We start from the raw sequence: 19,952 nt of genomic DNA on the forward strand, positions 1-19,952 counted from the left end.
AAACAATATATTCATATTTGATTCAAATTGCTTGTATGTACTCGTACATAAAAATCTATTTGATTTCACCAACCTGACAGCACTGCGGCAGCCGTCCTCAGATACTCATCTTCCTCCTCTTGCGCTCGGCTCCTTTCCCCGCCTCGTCCCCCGGGGCTGTCCAGACCTCTGCTCAGGTCGTAGTCGTGGTCCCACTCCAACGGGATGGAGTCCACGCTGGCCGGCGTGTCCCGTCCCGAGCGATCCGCCCGGATAAGGGCGGTCGTGCCGGAGGCCGGGCGGCTGGACGTCCGGGGCAGAGAAGAGTCACCCCACTGCAGCTCGGAGAGCTCGCCGCCTTCTTCCATGTCCAGCTCTCTGTCCGAACCATCGAGCTCGTCGTCGGCCAGCTGGGAGACAGGGAACCATTGGTAGGTGATGGGAGGTGCACGAAAATGCGAGGGAGAAAATTAAACACTCTAACAAACAGAAAATAGAGTGAGCCACTTTAAATGTTATTTAAAGTCACTTAGAAATGTGAGCGTGCACACTGACGTCAGTGTGTGTGTGTGTGTGTGTGTGTGTGTGTGTGTTTACATAAAAATGTTACATGAGTCTGAACTGTGGTGTTCTCAACATACTTGCTAATGGAGTGAACACTTAAACATGCATCACTCTTATTAACTTATCAGAAGGCTACGTGCATTTCAACCAGAGGGGAATGTTATATTGTGGGATTACAACAAGTACTTGAGTCCTGTGTTTATCTTTACTCACAGGCAGTCGAGTGAGTTTCTTGTAGTATCTGTCGATTCGTCCAAAAACCTCCTGACAGTATCTCTGCAGCTCCTCCAGCTCTTCCTCGATGACGGCCGCGTCCAGAGGTTCACTCTTTTTAATCAGAGCTTCCCCCTGTCTGAACACCAGATCGATCGTCCCCGTGTTCAGATAGATCTCTTGCTGGAAAGCCTGAGCAGCACATGTACATTGCAGAGGTCAGAAAACTGCGTACTATTACTTTAGTACTACTTTAGCAAATACTTGGTAATTTTCTTTAATAATAGATTAACCAAATATTGGTTTCACCACAGGAACACAACAAATGTTTTTAAAATGCACTTATCTGACTACGTCTAATAATAATAATCTTAGTATACTACATTTCCCCACTTAAATCATTATAATTTACCTGATTTTAATCAATTTTCCTCTCATCTTTAGAAAATAATAAATCAATAATAAATGTGGTTCCTCTATACTGTAGCAGATAGTATATAATACTATGGAAAGTACAACAATCAGCGCATATATTCTTATACATTCTGTACTCATTTGTGGAGACACTGTTCTTGCAGTGGTTGTGTTATGTATCATGTTGGCGTGTTGCATCCTCTGCAGACTATAATTCTGCCTTACCCTGAGCTGTTTTATCTTGGCCTGTACGTCACACTCAGAGAAGTGCTCTATGTTGGTCAGTTGGAGGTCCATCTCAGTCAGCCACACCAGCATATTGTCTCGTGCAGTTTCAAACTCCTCCCTCTGGCTGATGAAATGCTGAATATAAAGAGAGAGAAACAAACAAATACATGTATTGCTTCTCTTTAACTGTAATTTTTCATTCGTTACTTTGTCGTCACTCGTCACTATGTCGTCACTATGTCACTTGTTCGATAGTGCACTTTATTTTTAATATTTTACATTTTTAACTTTCTCTTATTTTATACTAACCCATTGCATTAGCATTGCATTCATTTTATTTTTATTGTATTTTATTAATTGTGCACTGCGGTCTTGTTGTCTATTGTGTGTTTTGTGTCTACTGTCACGCACCAACCGCCAAGACAAATTCCTTGTATGTTTGACATATTTTGGCAATAAATGTTTCCTGATTCCTTATTATTCTAACTTAGTTAGATTGGTGGTCCAAAAAGTGACTGATTAAGTACATTATTGGATATGGACACAGTTCATTGATTTTGCATGTGGACAGATGACACTAGAAAGGGTTTACAGAGCTAATGACGAGCTGTTATGCTAGAACCAAAGTTGCATCAGTAACTCTTGCAAGCGCCAGTCATTGAGCCAACAAACTAAAACAAATGTTACCTTGAGTCTGCGTAAGATAGCGGTCACCCTTCTCTGCAGGTTATCCCATCGCCTGTTTCCATCATGCACCATTTCCCTGAGTCGGCAGGACGAGTCTGTGCGGTTCTCCCGGGCCAGGCGACGGTACTGTTTGTTAATGAGCTCCAGCTGGGTGAGGCACTCCTGGACCTGACGCTGAAAGGCCTGCAAAAATGAAAGAATGAATGAAAGAAATGAAAGTATGTACATGTATCCAAACACGGACTCATTAAACGTCTGACACACATTTGAAATTTGTTTTTTACTTTATTTTATTACTTGTGCACTGCTGTCTTGTTGTCTATTGTTACACTGTCTACTGTCACGCACCAACCGCCAAGACAAATTCCTTGTATGTCTGACATATTTTGGCAATAAATGTTTCCTGATTCCTGATCCTGATTCCTGATTCATGAAAACACACTAACACAATATATTACTTTAAAAAAATGTATGTACATGCACAAAGAATACAACATATAAACAAGAACTACAGATGGCTCCAAAATGTGAAAATGTTTTCTATTCTGCAGTTGGAAAGAAATTAAATTAAAAAACTGATAAAAATATAATATATTAACAAAAAAACAGTGAAATAATTATTAAAAGTTTGTTAAATATTTGAAATATAAATCTGTAACCAAATTCAACTTTCCATTCGGGCACCAACTGTGCAGATCTAAATGGTGGTAAAGGCCATGCAGCAGGAATGTGCACGTGCACAGAGATTGACTGCAGCAGCTGATCAGACCAGTGCAGACGAGTTTGAGCAACATGACACTCTTCTCTCTTTTTCCTGTGATCTACTGCTCACATGGAGGAATGTAAATGTCTGACAGGAAACTTTAAAAAAAGTAAAGCACGCAGGAATAAAAAAACACAACATTTAAAGCAAGCTTCCAATCCAGCTTTTTTATACGTGCAAACTTTTATTTACAAGACACTCTGATCACAAGAGTGAAATGGACAAACCTCAAACTTTTTCAGCTCCTCTTTAGCGACAGTATACAGAACTCCAGCGGAGTTTGGCAGAGCTGCGGTTCTTTCTGACGTCTTCAGCCAATCTTCAAATCTGAAGTAATCATCCAGAAACCTCTGCCACAACCTCCACGTCTCCTCGATCCTGCACGGACACATTTACTCGGTAATGTCAAATTTCTAAAATATAATAGCATAATTAGTAGTAGCATAATCAACAATGGTATAGTATACTACAGAAGGGAGTGACTCTGGTTGGTATCTAGTACATGTTGAAATATTGTCATACATCTAAATGCTGAATTACCTATTCAAAACAAAGATTGAATGGACCTTTGCAACTTTGAAAAAAAGATTGCACGAGTGCGTGCATTGTAATGCAGATATTGAAAATTTGCATTCGTCATAGAGGCACTAACTTGAGCCTCCTCTCCATGGACATGGCACAGATGTTCCTCCAGCGTCTGTCCAGTCCTCTGGTGGCCTGCTGGATGGAGTCACACTCGGTCTCTGTGGAGCAGGCGTCGCAGTCGTGGAGCAGGACTTCACACAGGTTCAACACTGACGCCACTCCCGTGCTGTGTTTCTCTATGTCCCTCTGCAGCTCCTGCAAGTCAGACAGAATAAAAAAATGATTTTTTCAGTACTAGCATGTGTGGTCTTTAGCATTCCAATAAATTAGGTTAAATGCTGCTTTTTTGTCCTTCTTTATGGTTTTGGTGTAAAAAAAGGAGCACAATCAGCCACAATAAGCACAGTAAATGCATGTGTGAGCTAACTTTGCGACTGTGGAGAGGATGGAGGTCAGTAGCGTCTCAGAATCCAGTTTGCATTAGAGATGCATGTCAGTAAGGGTACCGGCTGAAGGCGAGCTTTAATCAGCCACCCAGAGATATATGCACGAGTCACGCTTTGATTTCCTCCTGTGATTCAATGCTACACCTTTTCCACCAACGTAGTTTGAGTCATAATGTCCTGCTGTTATTTAGTTTCTACAGTTTGTAGCATGCCTGCAAGACGTGATGTAATTTCTATTGCTCCTGAATGTGTGTGATGTCCCACTCGCCTGCTGCTGGTTGAGTTTCCTCTGAATCTCCTGGTCGTCACAGGTGTCGTAGACGATGGGCCTGGAAAGCTCCGTCTCAATGTGAGCCAGCCATGAACGCAGGCTGCTCATGTTTTTGTCTAACTGCTGCACCGCCACAAGGGTCTCCCTCAACTTCTTTACCCTGGTAGACAAACGGATTCAGAGAGCGAGTCAGAGTCAAATGATGGGAAGTGCAAACACAGAGGCATGCCACATAATAACGCAAGGCTTCAGGAAATCATAAAAACATACATATAAATCACTGATTGCTGCATCAAATAAAGCAATATTAGAAAATATACTGATTTCTAAATGCATGAAAGTATGATGGAAAGATGTCTTCCAAGTTATTTTTGTAAAGCTGTCAAAATGTAACCCAAAAAATGCAATACAGGAAAAATGTTCATCTGAGATAGTTACTGAAAACATTTGTATGTGTGCCACGGTCAGCAAAATAGAGCAGCAGAAAAATATGAGTGTGAGGAGGAGTATTTCTGATCTGCACAGATGATCATGTTGAAAGGAATGAATCTTTCCTTGCCTCTACATAAGAACTGGGCACCATTTGTCATGTATTTGCTAATTGGAGTGAAGGAGTTGGTGATATATTTATGACATAAACATCTGGAAAGAGTAGACACATGTAGCAGGGCTACTCTACTCGCACTGCAGCTCTAACGTTCTAATGTGATGTGGCAGTACGTGCTACATGCCATCAGCTGCAAACCACATTCCCAAAATCCCTGAACCAGCGTTGAGGAATCTCATAATGTGCTGTAGGACACAGTGATTTGTTTACATCACTGTGTGATGCTATATTGCATAGCAATATGTGTGATGCTGCATAGCATATATTGCATAGCAATATGTGTGATGCTATATTGCATAGCATCACACATAATCTACTGCCATTGCCACTAAATATTTTTAAACACCATGTAAACCAGATTCCCAAAAACAAAATAAATAAACATTGCAGGAAGAAGATTAATCTGTATAATGTAGAGCAGAAACATACTAAAAACATATCTGGATGCTGTAGCACTCATAATAAATAATCCTTTAAAAAGATTATTATACACAGCAGTAGCTGGATATTTAAAGAGAATGAGAAGAATAAGCTTTGCACGTTGGAAGCACATGGAGCTATTTCGAGGCTGTAGACTCTAGTTGTGTAAGTTAAAGTCTTAAAAAAGTTTGTCCTGCCTGTTGACATCGCAGTCACAAATTGGCAGATCCTCACTCGGGCATCCCGCCATATTATCCGTCCCTAAATCCAAAACCATGGGGGTGCCGAGGTCTCAAAGACTGTCAGGGAGCGTAGCGATGTTGATCCAAACACGCTTCTCTCTTGACTGTGTGCTCCACATGGGACTTTCTCTAAACTCTGTGCAGAGGGGGAGGGCAAGCAGGTAGTGGTTGGGTAGCACAACTGTGACTACTCAACAGTTACTCTCCGAGGTTTAAAAAAAGAGAACACCAAGAGTCATGTGTGTGTGTGTGTGTGTGTGTGTGTGTGCGTGTGTGGGTGCCTTTAGAGTGACAAGTGCTGCTGTTTCTAAATAGAGCCTTACAGTCAGAGGCATGTGCCACAAAGCTGGCCTGTGTCTGAGTATCGTACACTAGATACACACAAATGGGATGGTGAACAGAAGCGGAGGCTGGACGCTGCGTGCAAATCAGCAAACCGCTATGGATAGTTCACATCGAGAAGAAACGATGTGCGGTAAAAACCAATCAGCTCAAGAATTAAAAGATCCTTGTTTTTTTGGAAAAATAGAAACATCCAGACGCTATCAAAACGTCGTTGCACGGAAACACAGTACATTAGAAAGCAGCTACAGACGGCCTGTCCTGTTGTGTTTAAGAAGAGGACGTATATAAAAGACAAAGAGAGTACAGCTGTTTGCATGAGGTCAGACCCAGTCTTCCCCTTTATTCCTTCATCCATTGCAGTCCCGGAGGACAACAGCCGGAAGACTGCTGTGGGGGTGGGGCAGCTAGGGCAGTTTGAGTCAAATGTTTGGGGTCATGAGAGTTTCTAATCACAGCACACAGAAAGGAGTTCTTGCTTTTCATATTCTCAATTATATTCAATATTTAATTGACTCGTCGCAAACACCATGTTGCCAACTGCTCTAAAATTGCAACTCTGGTAAGGTTCAAAAAGTCGGATGAAGAAATAAGGAATGAGCTGAGCTGAGATGAGGAATGTGACCTCTCTCTCTCTGCTTAGTCTACAGCTTCACTAAGTAAAAACCCCACTGACACCACAAAGGAACTCAGAAAATGCCTCAGCAGCATTGTGGTAAAATGTATTCTTCCACACGTGTCATGAAGAACGTCATGGAAACCAAACAAGGACTGATTAAAAAAATCTCTTCTCTACTTGGAGGAGTGCAGAAGCACAGCATCTGAATTATGAAGAGTAAGCCTTGTGACTAAATTACCTCTCTTTTCATCGAAACTTTACTCTGAGGACTCTAGTTTCTGCATTCCAGAACCAGAGGGAGGGTAAATAAACCTGCCTACAAACTTTTTAAATGTTAATTGTGTCGATGCAGTGGATATTATCAATGAATCATTAAAGACCACAAGTAGTTTGAACCGTATTCCTGGTTCACTTTAGGACTCATGCTAATAATTTGCCTCAATCTCCAGTCCCCATTAGCTACTAAAACTCTACTAACAAACAGCGCTCTGAAGCTGCTCTTCCGAGTCTTGTACACCCACCTGGCGGCAATGAGGTCCAGTAGGTGTTGCCAACGCTCGCTGACCTTGCCGAGTTTGTGTTGGATCTCAGCTGCCTTGCTCTCTTGGCTGGACCCGGCCAGGCGTGCGCCCATAATCTGCAGCTGCTGCTTGTTTTCCTGAGCTTCACCGATCTCCTCTTGGTAGTCCTGGTAGAGAGGCATTAGGTAGGTTAACCACCAGGAGGCGGGAGTGTGGGGTACAGTGCTTGTGTGTTCATGCAACTGTGTATTAGCACTGCAGATGAGACTACTACTATTAGTAGCTAAAGGCAGAGTAGCGTCGTTTACACCAATTCACTAAAAAAATATAAACATATTATGACTGCATAAAACTTCATTGAAATATTATTTTTGTGTGTAAATCACCTTGCGCAGCTTTTCGATCATCTCTTCAATGCTGATGTCTCCATTCTGAGAGACCTTGCTCTCCATCTGTGTGAGCCATTCACACAGCTCCTTGTTTTTCTCATTGAACACTGCCCATTCATTCAACTTCTCGCTCACCTGCTGCCTACGCAGCGAAAGCTAGGGGGACACAGGGGAGGACAGAGTGGGGAAGGGAGGACATGTGAGAAAATAAGTGGAAAGGGATCATTGTAAAAATAAGATAACGATGGAAGGGTCAGTATTGTTGGAAGACAAACTCAAATAAATCATTTTAATACAGATAATTGAGACTAGTGAAATATAAAAAAAAAAAAATCAAAATACCGCCAGCCTTTCAAAACCCCCCCAGATAAAGTATCATAAGGTGTACCGTGACAATATACCTGGTGGCAGACCTCCCCCCACTGACGCTGTAGTAGCTGGAGGCGTTCCCGAAGGACTGTGATGTCATCGGCACTGACCACGCCCTCCAAGGACTCCCTCAGCAGGAACAAGGAAGTGATGTCATCGGTCCAGCCCTCCACACTGCTCTCCAACTCCTGCATTCAGATGACATGAAAAGAAATGATTTACAAAACACAGAGTGACCCATTCCCTTAAATGTGAAGCCCGCTATCCCAAAAGTCTAATGAGGCTCAAGTGCAGCTGCTGCAGCCTCAAATGGACGTGGAGACAACAAAACATTAAACTGACAATAGACAGAACAGCAAAAAATGCCAAGAAAGATAAGAGTATTTGTTCAAAATGCAATAATTTACATTTCCTGAAAAAGAAATAAATAAGAGTAACAAGTTACATTCGAATATGAATACAAAACAGTTGCATTGAAGGTTAAAGGCAAGATAAGGTAACAGACGCATCAAACCTTCTATCGCCTCCTCGTCCGTCATTGTGACGGTTTTGCGGCGGTGTAATCGTTCGTTGACCTGGAGAACGTCTCCATTATGCAATAGGCACAGACGGAAGCACACACACATAGAGAAATATACCCCCACTGCAAGCAGGGATGCTCTCTCTCTCTGTCTGTCTTTCTCTCACACTCTCATGCGCACGCACCCTCCCTCTCTCTCTCTCTCTCTCCCCACCCCCTCTTCTTTTTGAGCTGATGCTAACTGTGTGTAGCTATTCTCACAGGCCTCCTCCTCCCTCAGGAGCTCTGGACGAGTCATGCATGAAACCCGACTGCACACAGTGGTTAAGAACCAACTGCGAATTATCATAATGTGAATTTTCACGCAAAAATTAAAATTCAATAAAATGGAATACATATTCAAAATGATTGAAACAATGTTTATACCAACAGTCTAATAGGACAAACCGTAAAACAGCAGCAGAAAGATTGATATTTTTCATATATTTTTCCTCATAACCAGACTAAAAGGGCAAAGGTGAGTGAATGTATGACAGAAAGAGAATATGAATGTACATCTGCAAAACATAAACCATGATGAAAACACAGTTTAAATATGTGTGTATCATATGCTTCTCACCTTGCATCGGATTTGCTCTGAGTGCAGCTCCTCGTGGTGGTCAGGCAGCGGCACAGACAGCTTCCTCTTAAAGGCCCTCAACTTCTCCAGTGAAGCATTTATGCCCTTGTCACATCGCTCCCAGTTCTAAACACACACAAACACACAGTAAGAATTAGGTCACAAAACACACAGAAAAAAAAAGGAACATGCCTACACACAGATTGCGTGTCTGCAGCTGCAGAATACACACACACACACACACACCAGCGCAGTATTTAAGTCAGGTCATATCAACTAGTATGCCTTATTCAGTTCACTGAGCCTGAACCTCATAAGCAGCCCCATGGAACGAGTGATTCAGCAAAAATCCAACAGACAAGAAGAGACAGCGCTATAAAGCGCTTCTGCTCCAAAAAGTGCAGATTAAATCTATTTTTAGAGTCTGGATAATGTTCCTATTCAGAAAAAACGGTAATATTTGGAAATAAATGCATTGGTAACATAATTGAAGCACAAGTCATGGCAAAAGAGCAGCCAGGAAAGAACAAAATTACCTTCAGAAGCTGCTCTCTAAATGTAAACCCAAGAGACAGAGAGACAGTAACTGAGATTGTAGGGGAATAAGATCCAGAGGAAGAAAGGGGACAATCTTTTATAGTGCGTCCCTCTGTTCCATTCAAAACAACAACAACTGTGCGCTATCACAGCCTGACAAATCTACCTCGCAAAGCACAAAATGATTACAGCTCCCTGTGCCGTGTCCCCAATCTGCATGCGTTTTTCTGCTTAGCTGCATGCGTGTCCTGGCCTGACAATCATCTTTGTGCCATGTTGTGCTACTTTGTGTGCAGATGCTATTTATCTGGCAAAAGAAGTGAGTGTGCTCCTTCCTCCTCCGTCCTTCACGTCTTCTCGGGAGTTAAGATGCAGCGTTGCATAATTCATGTGATGACCTGGTTTCAGTGTCCTGAATGTACAACCGAGCGGACTCATTAAGGGCTCAGATGCCCTTCGGCACCCTTCACTCTGCAGCACAGTAGAGGCACAGCTTTTGACTTCAACACAGACTTTGCTCAAATGAGGCCTCACAAACCTAGTACAGGATGTCCTATAATAAGAGTACTCAGTAATCTCTTGTATAATGGAAAAATAAACAAACTCTCCCAATTTTCCATGCCAATGTGTGTAGGAACCGAAGCATAAAATGGAAAAAGTGGAAAGAGGCGAGACAGAAAAATATCTTAATAAAATTAAGACGTTTTTTTGTCTTGTTTTAGACAAGAAAAGACCCAAGAGAGCAAAAGAAATAATATAAAAACCCAATTCCAGCTGTAGTCTTTGACTTACCTTGAGCAAGCCGTGCAGCTCCCTCCTCCGCTTGTCCAGGCGGTGGTGGGCGTGTCTCCACCTGTCCTGAATCTCCATCAACTCCGTCTGCAGGGTGGACTCGGTCCTGTCATCGGCCGACAACAGCAGGCTCCTGCCGGCCTCCACCGTCAGGATGTAGCCTCCCTGCTGCCTGTGCAGCACTCGCTCCCTCAGCTGAAGGAGCAGAGACAGGGACAGTGGGCAGAGAGGGGACAGGTTAACTAAGGGAGTCTAAGGTTTGGGGATGAGGTGAGGGTTTGTTAGTCAGAGGACAATTTAGTGTTAAGTGTAATTGACGAAGTGTTTCTTAAATTAAAGATCTGCATAATTCAAATTATTTTAAAGTCCAGTGGCCTCATAAATAATGAAAACCTTTAGGATAAGCTTTCAGGCAAAATAACTAGTTTGGGGCAAAGCGGGAATGACTGAATCCATCATCTCATCCACCAGAAATGTACTCAAAATTATGTTCAATTGGGACTTGCAGATAAAAAGAAAATGTTTCACAAAATGTCCTTTCAGAGAACATTAGAAATGTGACAAAAGGTGATAATTGAGAGACTCACCTGAATCTGATCCAACAGGTTTCTGGCCTGCTGCAAGGCGACTGGTTCCCCTGGCTGATGTTCATCCGTATCAGAAGTCACTTCTTGGAGCCATTGTAGCAGCTTCTCTGCCATCTCCCGGTAGTTCTGCCACTGGCGGACCAGACTATCAATAATGCCCCTTCGTTGCTGGGCCCGTCTCACCACACCTTGCCACTGATTGCTTAACAAGGCCAGCTTCACACTGAAATCGTCTCTGTTATGGGCACAAGAGAGAAACAGAAGCATGTATGCTCCACACAACTGGATATATGAAATATATATAGGATTGTGTGTCTTGTTACCTGTCGTCCACTTGTCCCTGTTCCAACATATGATGGCCATCATTGATGATTGAGTAGAGAATCTGTTGCCTGCTAAACATCTCTGCCTGGAACAACTGCACACATACCAAAATAAATATGTATATATATAGCAACAATACATAACACACTACCTTCAGAGAGCATTTACATGTACTTTGATGTTTCTCTGACCTCATGCTCCCTCTGCTGCTCCACCAGATCGAGGTAGTTTCCTGAAATGTCAACAGCCAGCTTCCGTTCGGTCTGCGACAGGAACTCCATCCACACCTCACACTTCTGGAGGAAACTCTGCTGCTGGAGCAACACTGCCTGCAGTTTACTGGAGAGGGATAGAGGGGACATAAACAATATTAACATATAAGAGTTGTTTTGTGTCAAATTGCACTTTTTTAAAAAGGTGTGTCTTTGTATAGGTCTACAATACAAAAAGAAAATGTAACTTCAAAGACTCACTGGCATCTAACATGTATAAGAAGGTAAAAAGACAATGAATCTGTTTTTATTCATGACTTGTTGATTTCATTGTAATGTTTGGCCTGGCTCTTTAAAGAAAAAATTACCAGTCAAAAAGCTGCGATGTGCAGGTACGTGAACATGAAGTACAAAATAAAGGCCGAGATAAAGGGTAAGTGCCCGTCCAGGAAGCTCTAACGAGTAAAGAGAACGCAACCACAAAGAGGCAGGATTGTTTTGTTGGTCACACTACACGTCACATTTATTGGTTGGGAGATTTTGACAGAGTTGTTGCACAATAAAAATAAAAAAAGAGCAGAGGAGAAAACTGGGAGCAGAGAGGCCACTTGAGTGTGAGGAAAGTGTGTCATATATTTTGTAAAGGGTTTTGAAAGAGACGGAGAGAGAGAGAGAGAGCATTCAAAAATGTAAAAGAAATGAATAAGTCATGTTCTCACATTAAAATGATTATGCTCTTGAATACAGGAAGGAAAGAAGTCCATAGTTTACATTCATAGTTCTGTTGTATGATGTAAAGTTAAATTCTTACATGCGGCACAATTATTTGATGTGAAATCTAAAGGTTTTAGGTACCTGAACCTCTCAGAGAGGTGAGCGGAGTGAGCGGCCCAGGCTCTGTTCAGACTTTGCAGCCGTTTAACGTCTCTGTCACTGACTGGCAGTCTGTACACCGACTCGTTAACACGCTCCAGGTCTGGAGATAGGCTGCTCAGCTTCAACAAGTAAACCTGGGAATGCATTTTTACATTAAACATCTTTTTTCTCCACCAAACATGCTTATTCAGTCAAAGGAAAGTGAATATAATGAATTGAATTAGTATTAAAGCTTTTGAAATGTTTTACATAATCAATTTTGTGAAAATGCAACAAAGCCAATAACTGTTTTATACCCTCAATCTTTCCATACGTGTCTCGACCAGAATGAGCTCTGGTGAGCCGACTGGGTCGGACTCCTTCAGAATCTCTTCGGCCTCCTCAGCCTCACAGATCAGAGTGTCCAGCTGCTCTCTGAAACCCTCACAGGACTGAGAACCAGACTGCAAACAGTCCGACAGAGAGAATACCAAAGTGATGCCACAACACATTCATATATTGAGGTTTTAGATTAGTCATTGTTTCTGCCCAAAAAATCCCTGCTTTCCTACCTGCATTACTTCCTGCTGCCTGTGAAGGGCGTGCTCCAGCGTTGCTAGGCGTTGTGTGAGCGACAGGTGGTCGGACTGGAGGGCTGCAGAAGAGGAGGCGTCGACTTGGCTCTTCAGCTGCTCCGCTAAAGCCTGCAGCTGCTTGAGGGATTGTTGCACTGACGCCTGGTCCCGAAGACACGCCTGCAACAGTAATGGCATCATAGAGAGGCATGTTAGTAACAGTGAGTAAATTTTTGGAGAGCCGTGAGAAAGTTATGGTATTTATATGTACAGGGATAGCGCAAGGCCGACAGGATTATATCTGTACTGCAAAGGAAATGAATACATTTGTAATGGATATAATATTGTGAATAGTTATGTGTTAATGCAGAAGCTCTGAAAGAGCGTTAGAACCTTTTGCTGAAGGTTTTGTGTAAAGCATTCTAAAAAAAAGCTTTCCACAATGGAGATCTAATGGAGAACCAGTTAAGAGTTCTCAACCAATAAAAGACCACTGTAAGTTTGAATCAGAGATCCTCAATAAAAGAACAACAGTCTGCATATAGTATCAGGACAGTCCCTCTACAGACATGGCACAGCATGGCCCTGCCAGCCCAGCGTGACACTGGATGACCCCTGTAGTGTAAATCAGGGGCCTGTCTTTTGCTTTGCAGTCTCCTTTTCAAAGGGCTTTTGTTCGATTGTGCTGTGAATCTACATTCAAGCAGACAATGGAGCAGGGAGCAATTTGGTATTCTGCAGAGGGGATAGAGGCTTTGTGAATCCTCAGTGAGCTGACAAGCCGCTTTGCAGCTTATTCATAAAATATCAAAAAGGAGGCAGAGGGTAAGCCTCAACTGCTGACAGTTTTTGTTTCACAGAACCGCATAGTGGACGGCGCTACATTGTCCCTTCTCTACCCACATCGCAGTCCATTATCCAGGTGCTGCTCTCCTCCTCTGTGATCTCCCGGTCGGTGGCGCTCTTCAGCAGGCGATCAGCACGTTCTTCCTGTTTCTGAACTGCTGTCGCACACTGGCCACACGATGACCTGTAGCGCTGCCACAGCCCCAGTAGTGCTTTACAGCTTCTCAGCTGCTCTGAGATCTGCTCGAGTAGGCTGTTCCACCTATAACAGAGAAGGAGAATCATATCGGTACGTATTGACCTCAGCTCAGAAGTTGCCGCCATTTGAGTTGAAGTCCCTCGGGGGACCTGCTTTGGTTATGCCTACCTAATGTTGACTTCCTGGAGGGCTGTGTTGAGGGTGTCAGCTACAGATGGGTGACACTCTGTCAGTAGCTGGTGTGTTACGGAGACAAACTTCTTCAAGCTGCTCTCCTGTTTGTCCATCTCGTACTGCAGGTTCTTAAAAACACAGAAGCCCGCAAAAAAGTTAGTTAAAATCGTTTCTTCAAAGTTTCCAAGAGATACCACTGACAGTTTTCTATTGGACCCCAAGCAGATGTTTCTATTCAATCTGACACTCAAGCAGGACTTTAGGTACTAATAATAATACTAAGTGTTTTCAGTGGTGTGGCACTCTGCACACATCTGCACTCCTCACCTCCAGACTCTCCACCTGTTGCTGCACTGCCTCAAGAGACCCATTTAGCAGACACAGCCTGGCCACAGAGTACCTCCCCTCCATTAGGTAACCATTAATCTCCTCTGAAGCTCGCCGGTACAGCGTCCACTGCTCCAGCATCAACCGCAGGCTCACCTTCATCTGGCTTATCTGATAGGAAGGTCAGGAGAAAAAACGTGTAAGCATCACAATGCACAATGGGGGGCTTTTAGGCAGGTCATGATGGTAAGAGTTGCAGGAAGCTCACCATGTGGTCCAAATGAGCCCAGGACTGGTTTAATCTTTGTAGGGTCTCCTTGACAACAGAGCAAGCTGCTCCTGTCTTATCCTGGATGAGAGAGTTTCCTCGTTCCTCTGCTTTCTCTCGTTCCTTCTCTTTTTCCTTCACTAATTCCTCCAACTCCTGCGACAAATAGACTTTATTTTTCCTTTCTGAAAAATAAAACTCAAACCATGCATTGCATCCATAGCACTGTATATGCATGTTTACCTGACAGTCTTTAAGTGCGTTCTGCACAGATGCTACATCCTCTATCTTGTGTCTCTTCTTCAGTTTGTCCTCCTGTAGTGTCAGCCAGGTATTCAATGCCTGAACTCCATTTTCATGTTCCAACCAACCTTCCAAAAGTCCTTCCAAAAGCTGAATCTAAAATATAATTGGGATTCAGGACAATTTCAGAACCTAAAAACTAAAAAACTAAATACACACAAAAATCTGTGACTGAAAAATTACCTTCTCAGCAATGAGCCCCTGTAGAATCTGCCATCTTCTGTTCATGGCTCCCAGCTTCTCAGCAAAGTCTGTTTTGTCACTGCGCTTTCCCTCCACATCTTGACTGCTGATCTGCAGCACTGACTGGTTTACAAAGTCCACAGTCAACTGCTTACAGGTCAGATCAATGCGGAAACCCTTTGGAATATGGATGAGACACCATGTGACTGATAAAGAAGATTGAAGAAGAGAAAATACACACCAATGCATAACTACTGAACTCTTCTTGGTATCAGAAAAAAACTTTTGTCTACCTTGTACTTCTGTAAGAAGCCCTGGACCAACTCTGAGCCTACAGCTCCCATGATTTTGTCCTGGTCCTCCCGAATGAGGTTTTCCAAAAGCGAGATCCAGCTCATCAGCTCTGTGATGGCATGCCGGGATGCCAGCTTCTCCATCTGCAACTAAGGGGATGAGAGCAGAGAGGCTACAATCCAGCCAAAATACAGCACCAAAACCAGTGCAACAATTGAAATTCAACGGCATCGGTTCTCAGACCTGGTGTAGCTTCTCTTGTACTACAGGAATATGAGTCAACAGCTCAGCCCACTGAGTGTCAATGTGGCCCAATGCCGTCCGGAGACTCGCTGTATCCACTCTTTTTAATCGCAGCAGCTGGTTGCCTGTACTAAGCACAGATGAGCGCAAGGACGACTTAGCATCCACTTCTTTGGAAAACTCCTATGAGAGAGAAAAATGACTGTGAGTTAGGTTGCAATTTAACCATGCGCTCATCAATAATATGGATGTTATTATTTCATTTAGGTGGGTGCTTCATTTTCTCTTGTTCAAACTAACCAGGAAGGCACAGAGGTGATCTCTGACGGTCTCCAGCTCCTGAGGCACCGTCACTGACTGTGTTGTCCAGAACTCCAGCTGGTCCAGGGCCGATCGCAACCAGTGGCTCAACTCTGCTGACTCACTCTGGTACCTGAAGTTGATACACAGCACAAACAATATTAAACTTATTTTTTCAGCTGCAGCTTCAGAAAGATTAAAAGTGTTTGTTTTTCATTCTGTATTCAGCATCAGCGTAGCATAAACAGGATTGCTTACTCACAAAGCTAAATTATTGATTTAACTATTTGGCACACTATCAAACAAAAAAACCCTCAAGACTATTATTAGACTCTCACCTGCTCCAGTGTTTAAGCGTGGAATCGAGGCGGTGCAGCTCCTTGTTGACCTTGGTAGTGGAGGAGAGCCAGTGATCTCCCAGCTGGTTCAGCTGGTTCTCCAAGTCTGAGCAGCCAACAGACAGGAGGAGCCTCTTACCCTCCTCCAGGACCTGGTACAGCTGGGACTGATGCTCCGTCAGGCTGGCCTTCAGACGCTAGAGGATACGGGGAGAATTTACATTATAACAAGCTTGCTTTCAGTGAGCTTTCTTGAAAGTGCCTGGCAGTTTAAATGTGCATGCTTGTGTCTCGTTGAAATACTGACCTGGAAGAGGCCAATTCTTTCAACAAGTCTTTCCTCCGTCTCCTCTACCAGGCCCACAGTAGGAATGCTACACTCCACAGCCTCCAGCTGCCTGCATACAGCCTGGTAGTCTTCCACAAGCTTGCTCCATGACTGTTAAAGAAGAAGAGAGTCGCTAAGTAAATTCATCCGAAAAGTTTTAATTCACGGTTGCCTATTTGCTATATTTATTTGTGTCACTCATTCCCACCTCCAAGATGCCCTCTAGCTCCACTCCCCTCCTGTGGGCCTGCTTGAGCACACTGTGGGCTAAGGCCATGGTCTCCTCCAGGGCCTGGCTTTCCCTCTGAGGCACCAGACTAGTCACTTTAGTGTAGAAAGCCTGGGTGAGGATCATATGGCATTCCAGACCCTGGAAATACTCCTGTTTTTGAAACACGTTTTAAAGACAACGTTAGAAAATAATGATATATGTTTCTATTATACTGCAACACCCTTTGACCATCCTCCTTACTTTGTGTTTGTCCAGTAACATCCGGACCTCTACGACGGAAGCCACAGTCATCTTCTGATCGGCAGCCATCTTGTCCTGGGCGGTGTCCACCAGGTCTGTGAGGTCATGAAGTGCGGCTTCGTACTGAGCCTTCAGAGACAACCCGTGGTTGAGGCTGCTGCGTCTGGAAGCCACCATGAGAACCAGCTCCTCGTATGCATCCTGCACAAAGCAGTCAAAGTGTTATCACCGTATGGATACAGTGTGGGGGAGAAAAGAAATAAGGTAACAATGGAATTGTTGATGTTACCTGTAGTTTGAGAAGTTCCTGGTTGGAGATTTGGTCAGATTGGAGTCCCTCTGCTTTGGTCTTCAGCTCAGTCACTCTCTGGTCAAACTCTCTCAGACTCTCCTCTACCTCTGATAATGTCTACAAAAGACAAAACACATTTAACGAACACGTCTTCTCAAAAGCAAATGCAAAGTCACTGCTTCTGCGGGATTTATGTACTTTGTATTGTGTATCTGCGTACAATGCAAGCATCATACCTCTATCTGTTTGGATGCAGGACGGTCCACAGTTCCCGCCATCTTCTGTAGCAGCAGGTGTTTCCTTTCACCAAGCGCAGTGAACAGCTTCCTGAGTTCATTCTGTCAAGGATAACATAATCAATATTCTCACCGGGTGAGTTTGTTTTTTTATTCACAAAAAAAAAAAATCCTTCTTAGGTTTACAAGTTTAATCTAAATAAGACGGTCATAAAGTACCTGGAAGCTTGAGTATTCCTGTAGCCTGTCCCTCATAGCATCACAATGCTGTTCAAGGGTGGAGTCAAGCAGGCCCATCCTCTCTTGCAGGCCCTCCAGTGTGTCCTCCATCAGGGCTTGCTCGTCTCCTCCACACAGACGGCCAGCTTCTCCACCGAGAAAGTCCCTGCACTGGTTTACCTCCCAGCTCATCACTTTCAGCTGTTTATTCAGACCCTGAATGGAAGAGCAAAAGTCAGTAACATAGGAAAAAAAAAAAACTTCGATCCAGTAGAGATTGAATTGTGTTGTTTGTATTTCCTTCTTTAGTGTCTATAACAACAACACAAGTGTCATTAATACCTCTAGATTGGAAAGTTGAGTCTCCGTATCATCAGACAGCAACACAGGACCAGAAAGCAGCTGATTCTCAGCAGCATCCAACCAGGAGGAAGCCGCTGAAACTGCAGCATACAGGTCCTGTTGGACTGCTGTACCTCCTGAAGACGCTGCCAGTTTGCTGTCACCATCCGCCGTCTGTGAGGAAGAACCAAGAATAATTACTCAGTGCGCTGTCAGCAAAAAGGATTTTGTCTTATTAAAAGACACAGAAACGGTTCCCACGGACAAACACCAGATTGAGATAAGGTAGAAAATCTGTGCTTCACACCTTATGGGCAATTCCTTCCAGAGTCTGACTGCAGGCCTCAAACAAAGCTCTAGGAGAACAAGAGTCTTGGCTGGCAGTCGTGCTTCTAAACACCAGACTGGGGCTGGGCAAACAGGACCGATGGAGGACCTGGTGACAAGAGTGACGAATGAGACAAGAAGGTCAGACTGGCAACAAGTTGAAAAAATGACCTACAGAACGCAATCAGCCACGAATAATGAGTTCATCAAAAACATCACGCTGCGTGAAGTATGGTATGTGTACCGGGCTAAGCTGATCCTGTTCCATGGAGTTGAGGGAGAGCTGCAGCTTTGTGCTCTGATCTTTATTCAAGTTTTCCCAGCGCTGTCTCATCTGGTCCAATGGAGACAACGTATCTGACTCCAGTAACACTCCCCCTGGGATGGACACCTCCCTGTGGGAGATAGAAGGGGAGAGAGGTGGTAAGAGATTGGGTATTTTACCAGCAAGTTCCTAATAAAATGTTTACCCCATCTATTATATAAATAAACATCAAAATAAGAAAAATCACACATTACCCAAAAATCACAGAAGCACCATTATAAAGCGTGACAGAGAAATGTTCTACCTGTGTTAGGAATAACAATGTAAGTGTGAGAAGAATAGAGGGAGGAGGGTTACCCGTCTCCATTAGGTGTGGTCTGTTGGCTGAGTAAGTCCTCTCCAACGCTGGCTACAGACTGGAGGAGCCTCTTCTGTTCAGCTACTTGCTCCTGCAGCTCCTTGGAGGTCAACATACAGCATTTTAATCCGATTTGTCTAGAAGGGACACTTCCCATCTGAAATAGTTTCAATCAAGAGACTTGTTCCACCCGAGAGCACTAACCTAATTAAATTGATGTGCACAAAACATGACAGACGGTTGGCACTCAAGGCAATAATGATGAAATTAGCTCAGGCCTGTTAGATATACAACTATAATTACTACAAAAAAGTTCAGCATTTACCCTCTGTCGAAGGAGGTTGTCGTGGTACTGCTGTGTGCGTGTGGATCTGGCCTGGGAGAGCCAATCCTGGACATTAGGACTCTGGGACAGAGAGGAGTCTGGCTCACTGTCCTCCTGCTCCTGCAGTGAACCCTGGGGGATGAACGCAAGGATGGCAACACTTTTTAAAAAGGGGAGAAAAGGGTGGGAAAATATATTTTCTTTCTAAGGAAGTGGTGTGAATGTTTGTGGATGGGAAGATATCACCAGCACCAAATGAGATGCCAACTCTTCAACAATGCATCTGTATTTTCAAGCATTCAAATCAAGATTGCAGCCAGTATTTCAAATAGACTCAGAGCTTTTGTATTTCCATTATTATTTTTGTTCCCCAAAAGGGGCCAAAGCCAAAATGTTGTGTCATCAAAACCACACCTGCTGCAGTACATAACTGCCAGCAAAGGCTCTTGTTGTTCCACAGTGGAAAACAGCAGACTTTTATGAAGGAGCATGAAACAACCTTTAGTATTTGCACAATGCCACCATTGATACTGGTACACGGTGTCATACAATGTAACACAGCACAACAAAAGTCACACAGAGGCAGGGAGGACGGAAAAGCTGGAACATTTGAAAACGTGTGGAGGGTAAGGT

The 19,952-nt window shown here is 43.6% G+C and overlaps 1 protein-coding gene across 9 annotated transcripts in view; it reads right to left on the bottom strand.

Moving 5' to 3' along the window:
* The window catches only part of syne1a (spectrin repeat containing, nuclear envelope 1a), a 115,025-nt gene that overhangs the window by 6,353 nt on the left and 88,720 nt on the right, over window positions 1–19,952 (bottom strand). For 6 of the 9 annotated variants that reach the window (XM_078093108.1, XM_078093110.1, XM_078093109.1 and 3 more), the window contains 39 exons: window positions 19,320–19,451; window positions 18,994–19,094; window positions 18,616–18,766; window positions 18,352–18,480; window positions 18,045–18,218; window positions 17,703–17,918; window positions 17,484–17,585; window positions 17,245–17,364; window positions 16,956–17,156; window positions 16,692–16,865; window positions 16,463–16,594; window positions 16,156–16,352; window positions 15,818–15,950; window positions 15,518–15,700; window positions 15,274–15,423; window positions 14,981–15,157; window positions 14,738–14,893; window positions 14,495–14,650; window positions 14,227–14,397; window positions 13,894–14,027; window positions 13,584–13,788; window positions 12,678–12,860; window positions 12,423–12,569; window positions 12,106–12,260; window positions 11,230–11,377; window positions 11,038–11,132; window positions 10,715–10,949; window positions 10,128–10,379; window positions 8,799–8,924; window positions 7,692–7,847; window positions 7,288–7,446; window positions 6,902–7,068; window positions 4,148–4,310; window positions 3,501–3,688; window positions 3,076–3,226; window positions 2,086–2,268; window positions 1,396–1,533; window positions 757–948; window positions 74–389 (listed from right to left, as the gene is read on the bottom strand). In XM_078093108.1, the coding sequence (XP_077949234.1) occupies window positions 74–389; window positions 757–948; window positions 1,396–1,533; window positions 2,086–2,268; window positions 3,076–3,226; window positions 3,501–3,688; window positions 4,148–4,310; window positions 6,902–7,068; window positions 7,288–7,446; window positions 7,692–7,847; window positions 8,799–8,924; window positions 10,128–10,379; window positions 10,715–10,949; window positions 11,038–11,132; window positions 11,230–11,377; window positions 12,106–12,260; window positions 12,423–12,569; window positions 12,678–12,860; window positions 13,584–13,788; window positions 13,894–14,027; window positions 14,227–14,397; window positions 14,495–14,650; window positions 14,738–14,893; window positions 14,981–15,157; window positions 15,274–15,423; window positions 15,518–15,700; window positions 15,818–15,950; window positions 16,156–16,352; window positions 16,463–16,594; window positions 16,692–16,865; window positions 16,956–17,156; window positions 17,245–17,364; window positions 17,484–17,585; window positions 17,703–17,918; window positions 18,045–18,218; window positions 18,352–18,480; window positions 18,616–18,766; window positions 18,994–19,094; window positions 19,320–19,451 (6,448 nt within the window). The remainder of the gene's footprint in view (window positions 1–73; window positions 390–756; window positions 949–1,395; window positions 1,534–2,085; window positions 2,269–3,075; window positions 3,227–3,500; window positions 3,689–4,147; window positions 4,311–6,901; window positions 7,069–7,287; window positions 7,447–7,691; window positions 7,848–8,798; window positions 8,925–10,127; window positions 10,380–10,714; window positions 10,950–11,037; window positions 11,133–11,229; window positions 11,378–12,105; window positions 12,261–12,422; window positions 12,570–12,677; window positions 12,861–13,583; window positions 13,789–13,893; window positions 14,028–14,226; window positions 14,398–14,494; window positions 14,651–14,737; window positions 14,894–14,980; window positions 15,158–15,273; window positions 15,424–15,517; window positions 15,701–15,817; window positions 15,951–16,155; window positions 16,353–16,462; window positions 16,595–16,691; window positions 16,866–16,955; window positions 17,157–17,244; window positions 17,365–17,483; window positions 17,586–17,702; window positions 17,919–18,044; window positions 18,219–18,351; window positions 18,481–18,615; window positions 18,767–18,993; window positions 19,095–19,319; window positions 19,452–19,952) is intronic. The other 3 variants (XM_078093111.1, XM_040159998.2, XM_040159995.2) reach the window with 1 other exon arrangement.

This window comes from Gasterosteus aculeatus, chromosome 18, assembly GCF_964276395.1.
Source record: "Gasterosteus aculeatus chromosome 18, fGasAcu3.hap1.1, whole genome shotgun sequence".
NCBI classification, from domain to species: domain Eukaryota; kingdom Metazoa; phylum Chordata; class Actinopteri; order Perciformes; family Gasterosteidae; genus Gasterosteus; species Gasterosteus aculeatus.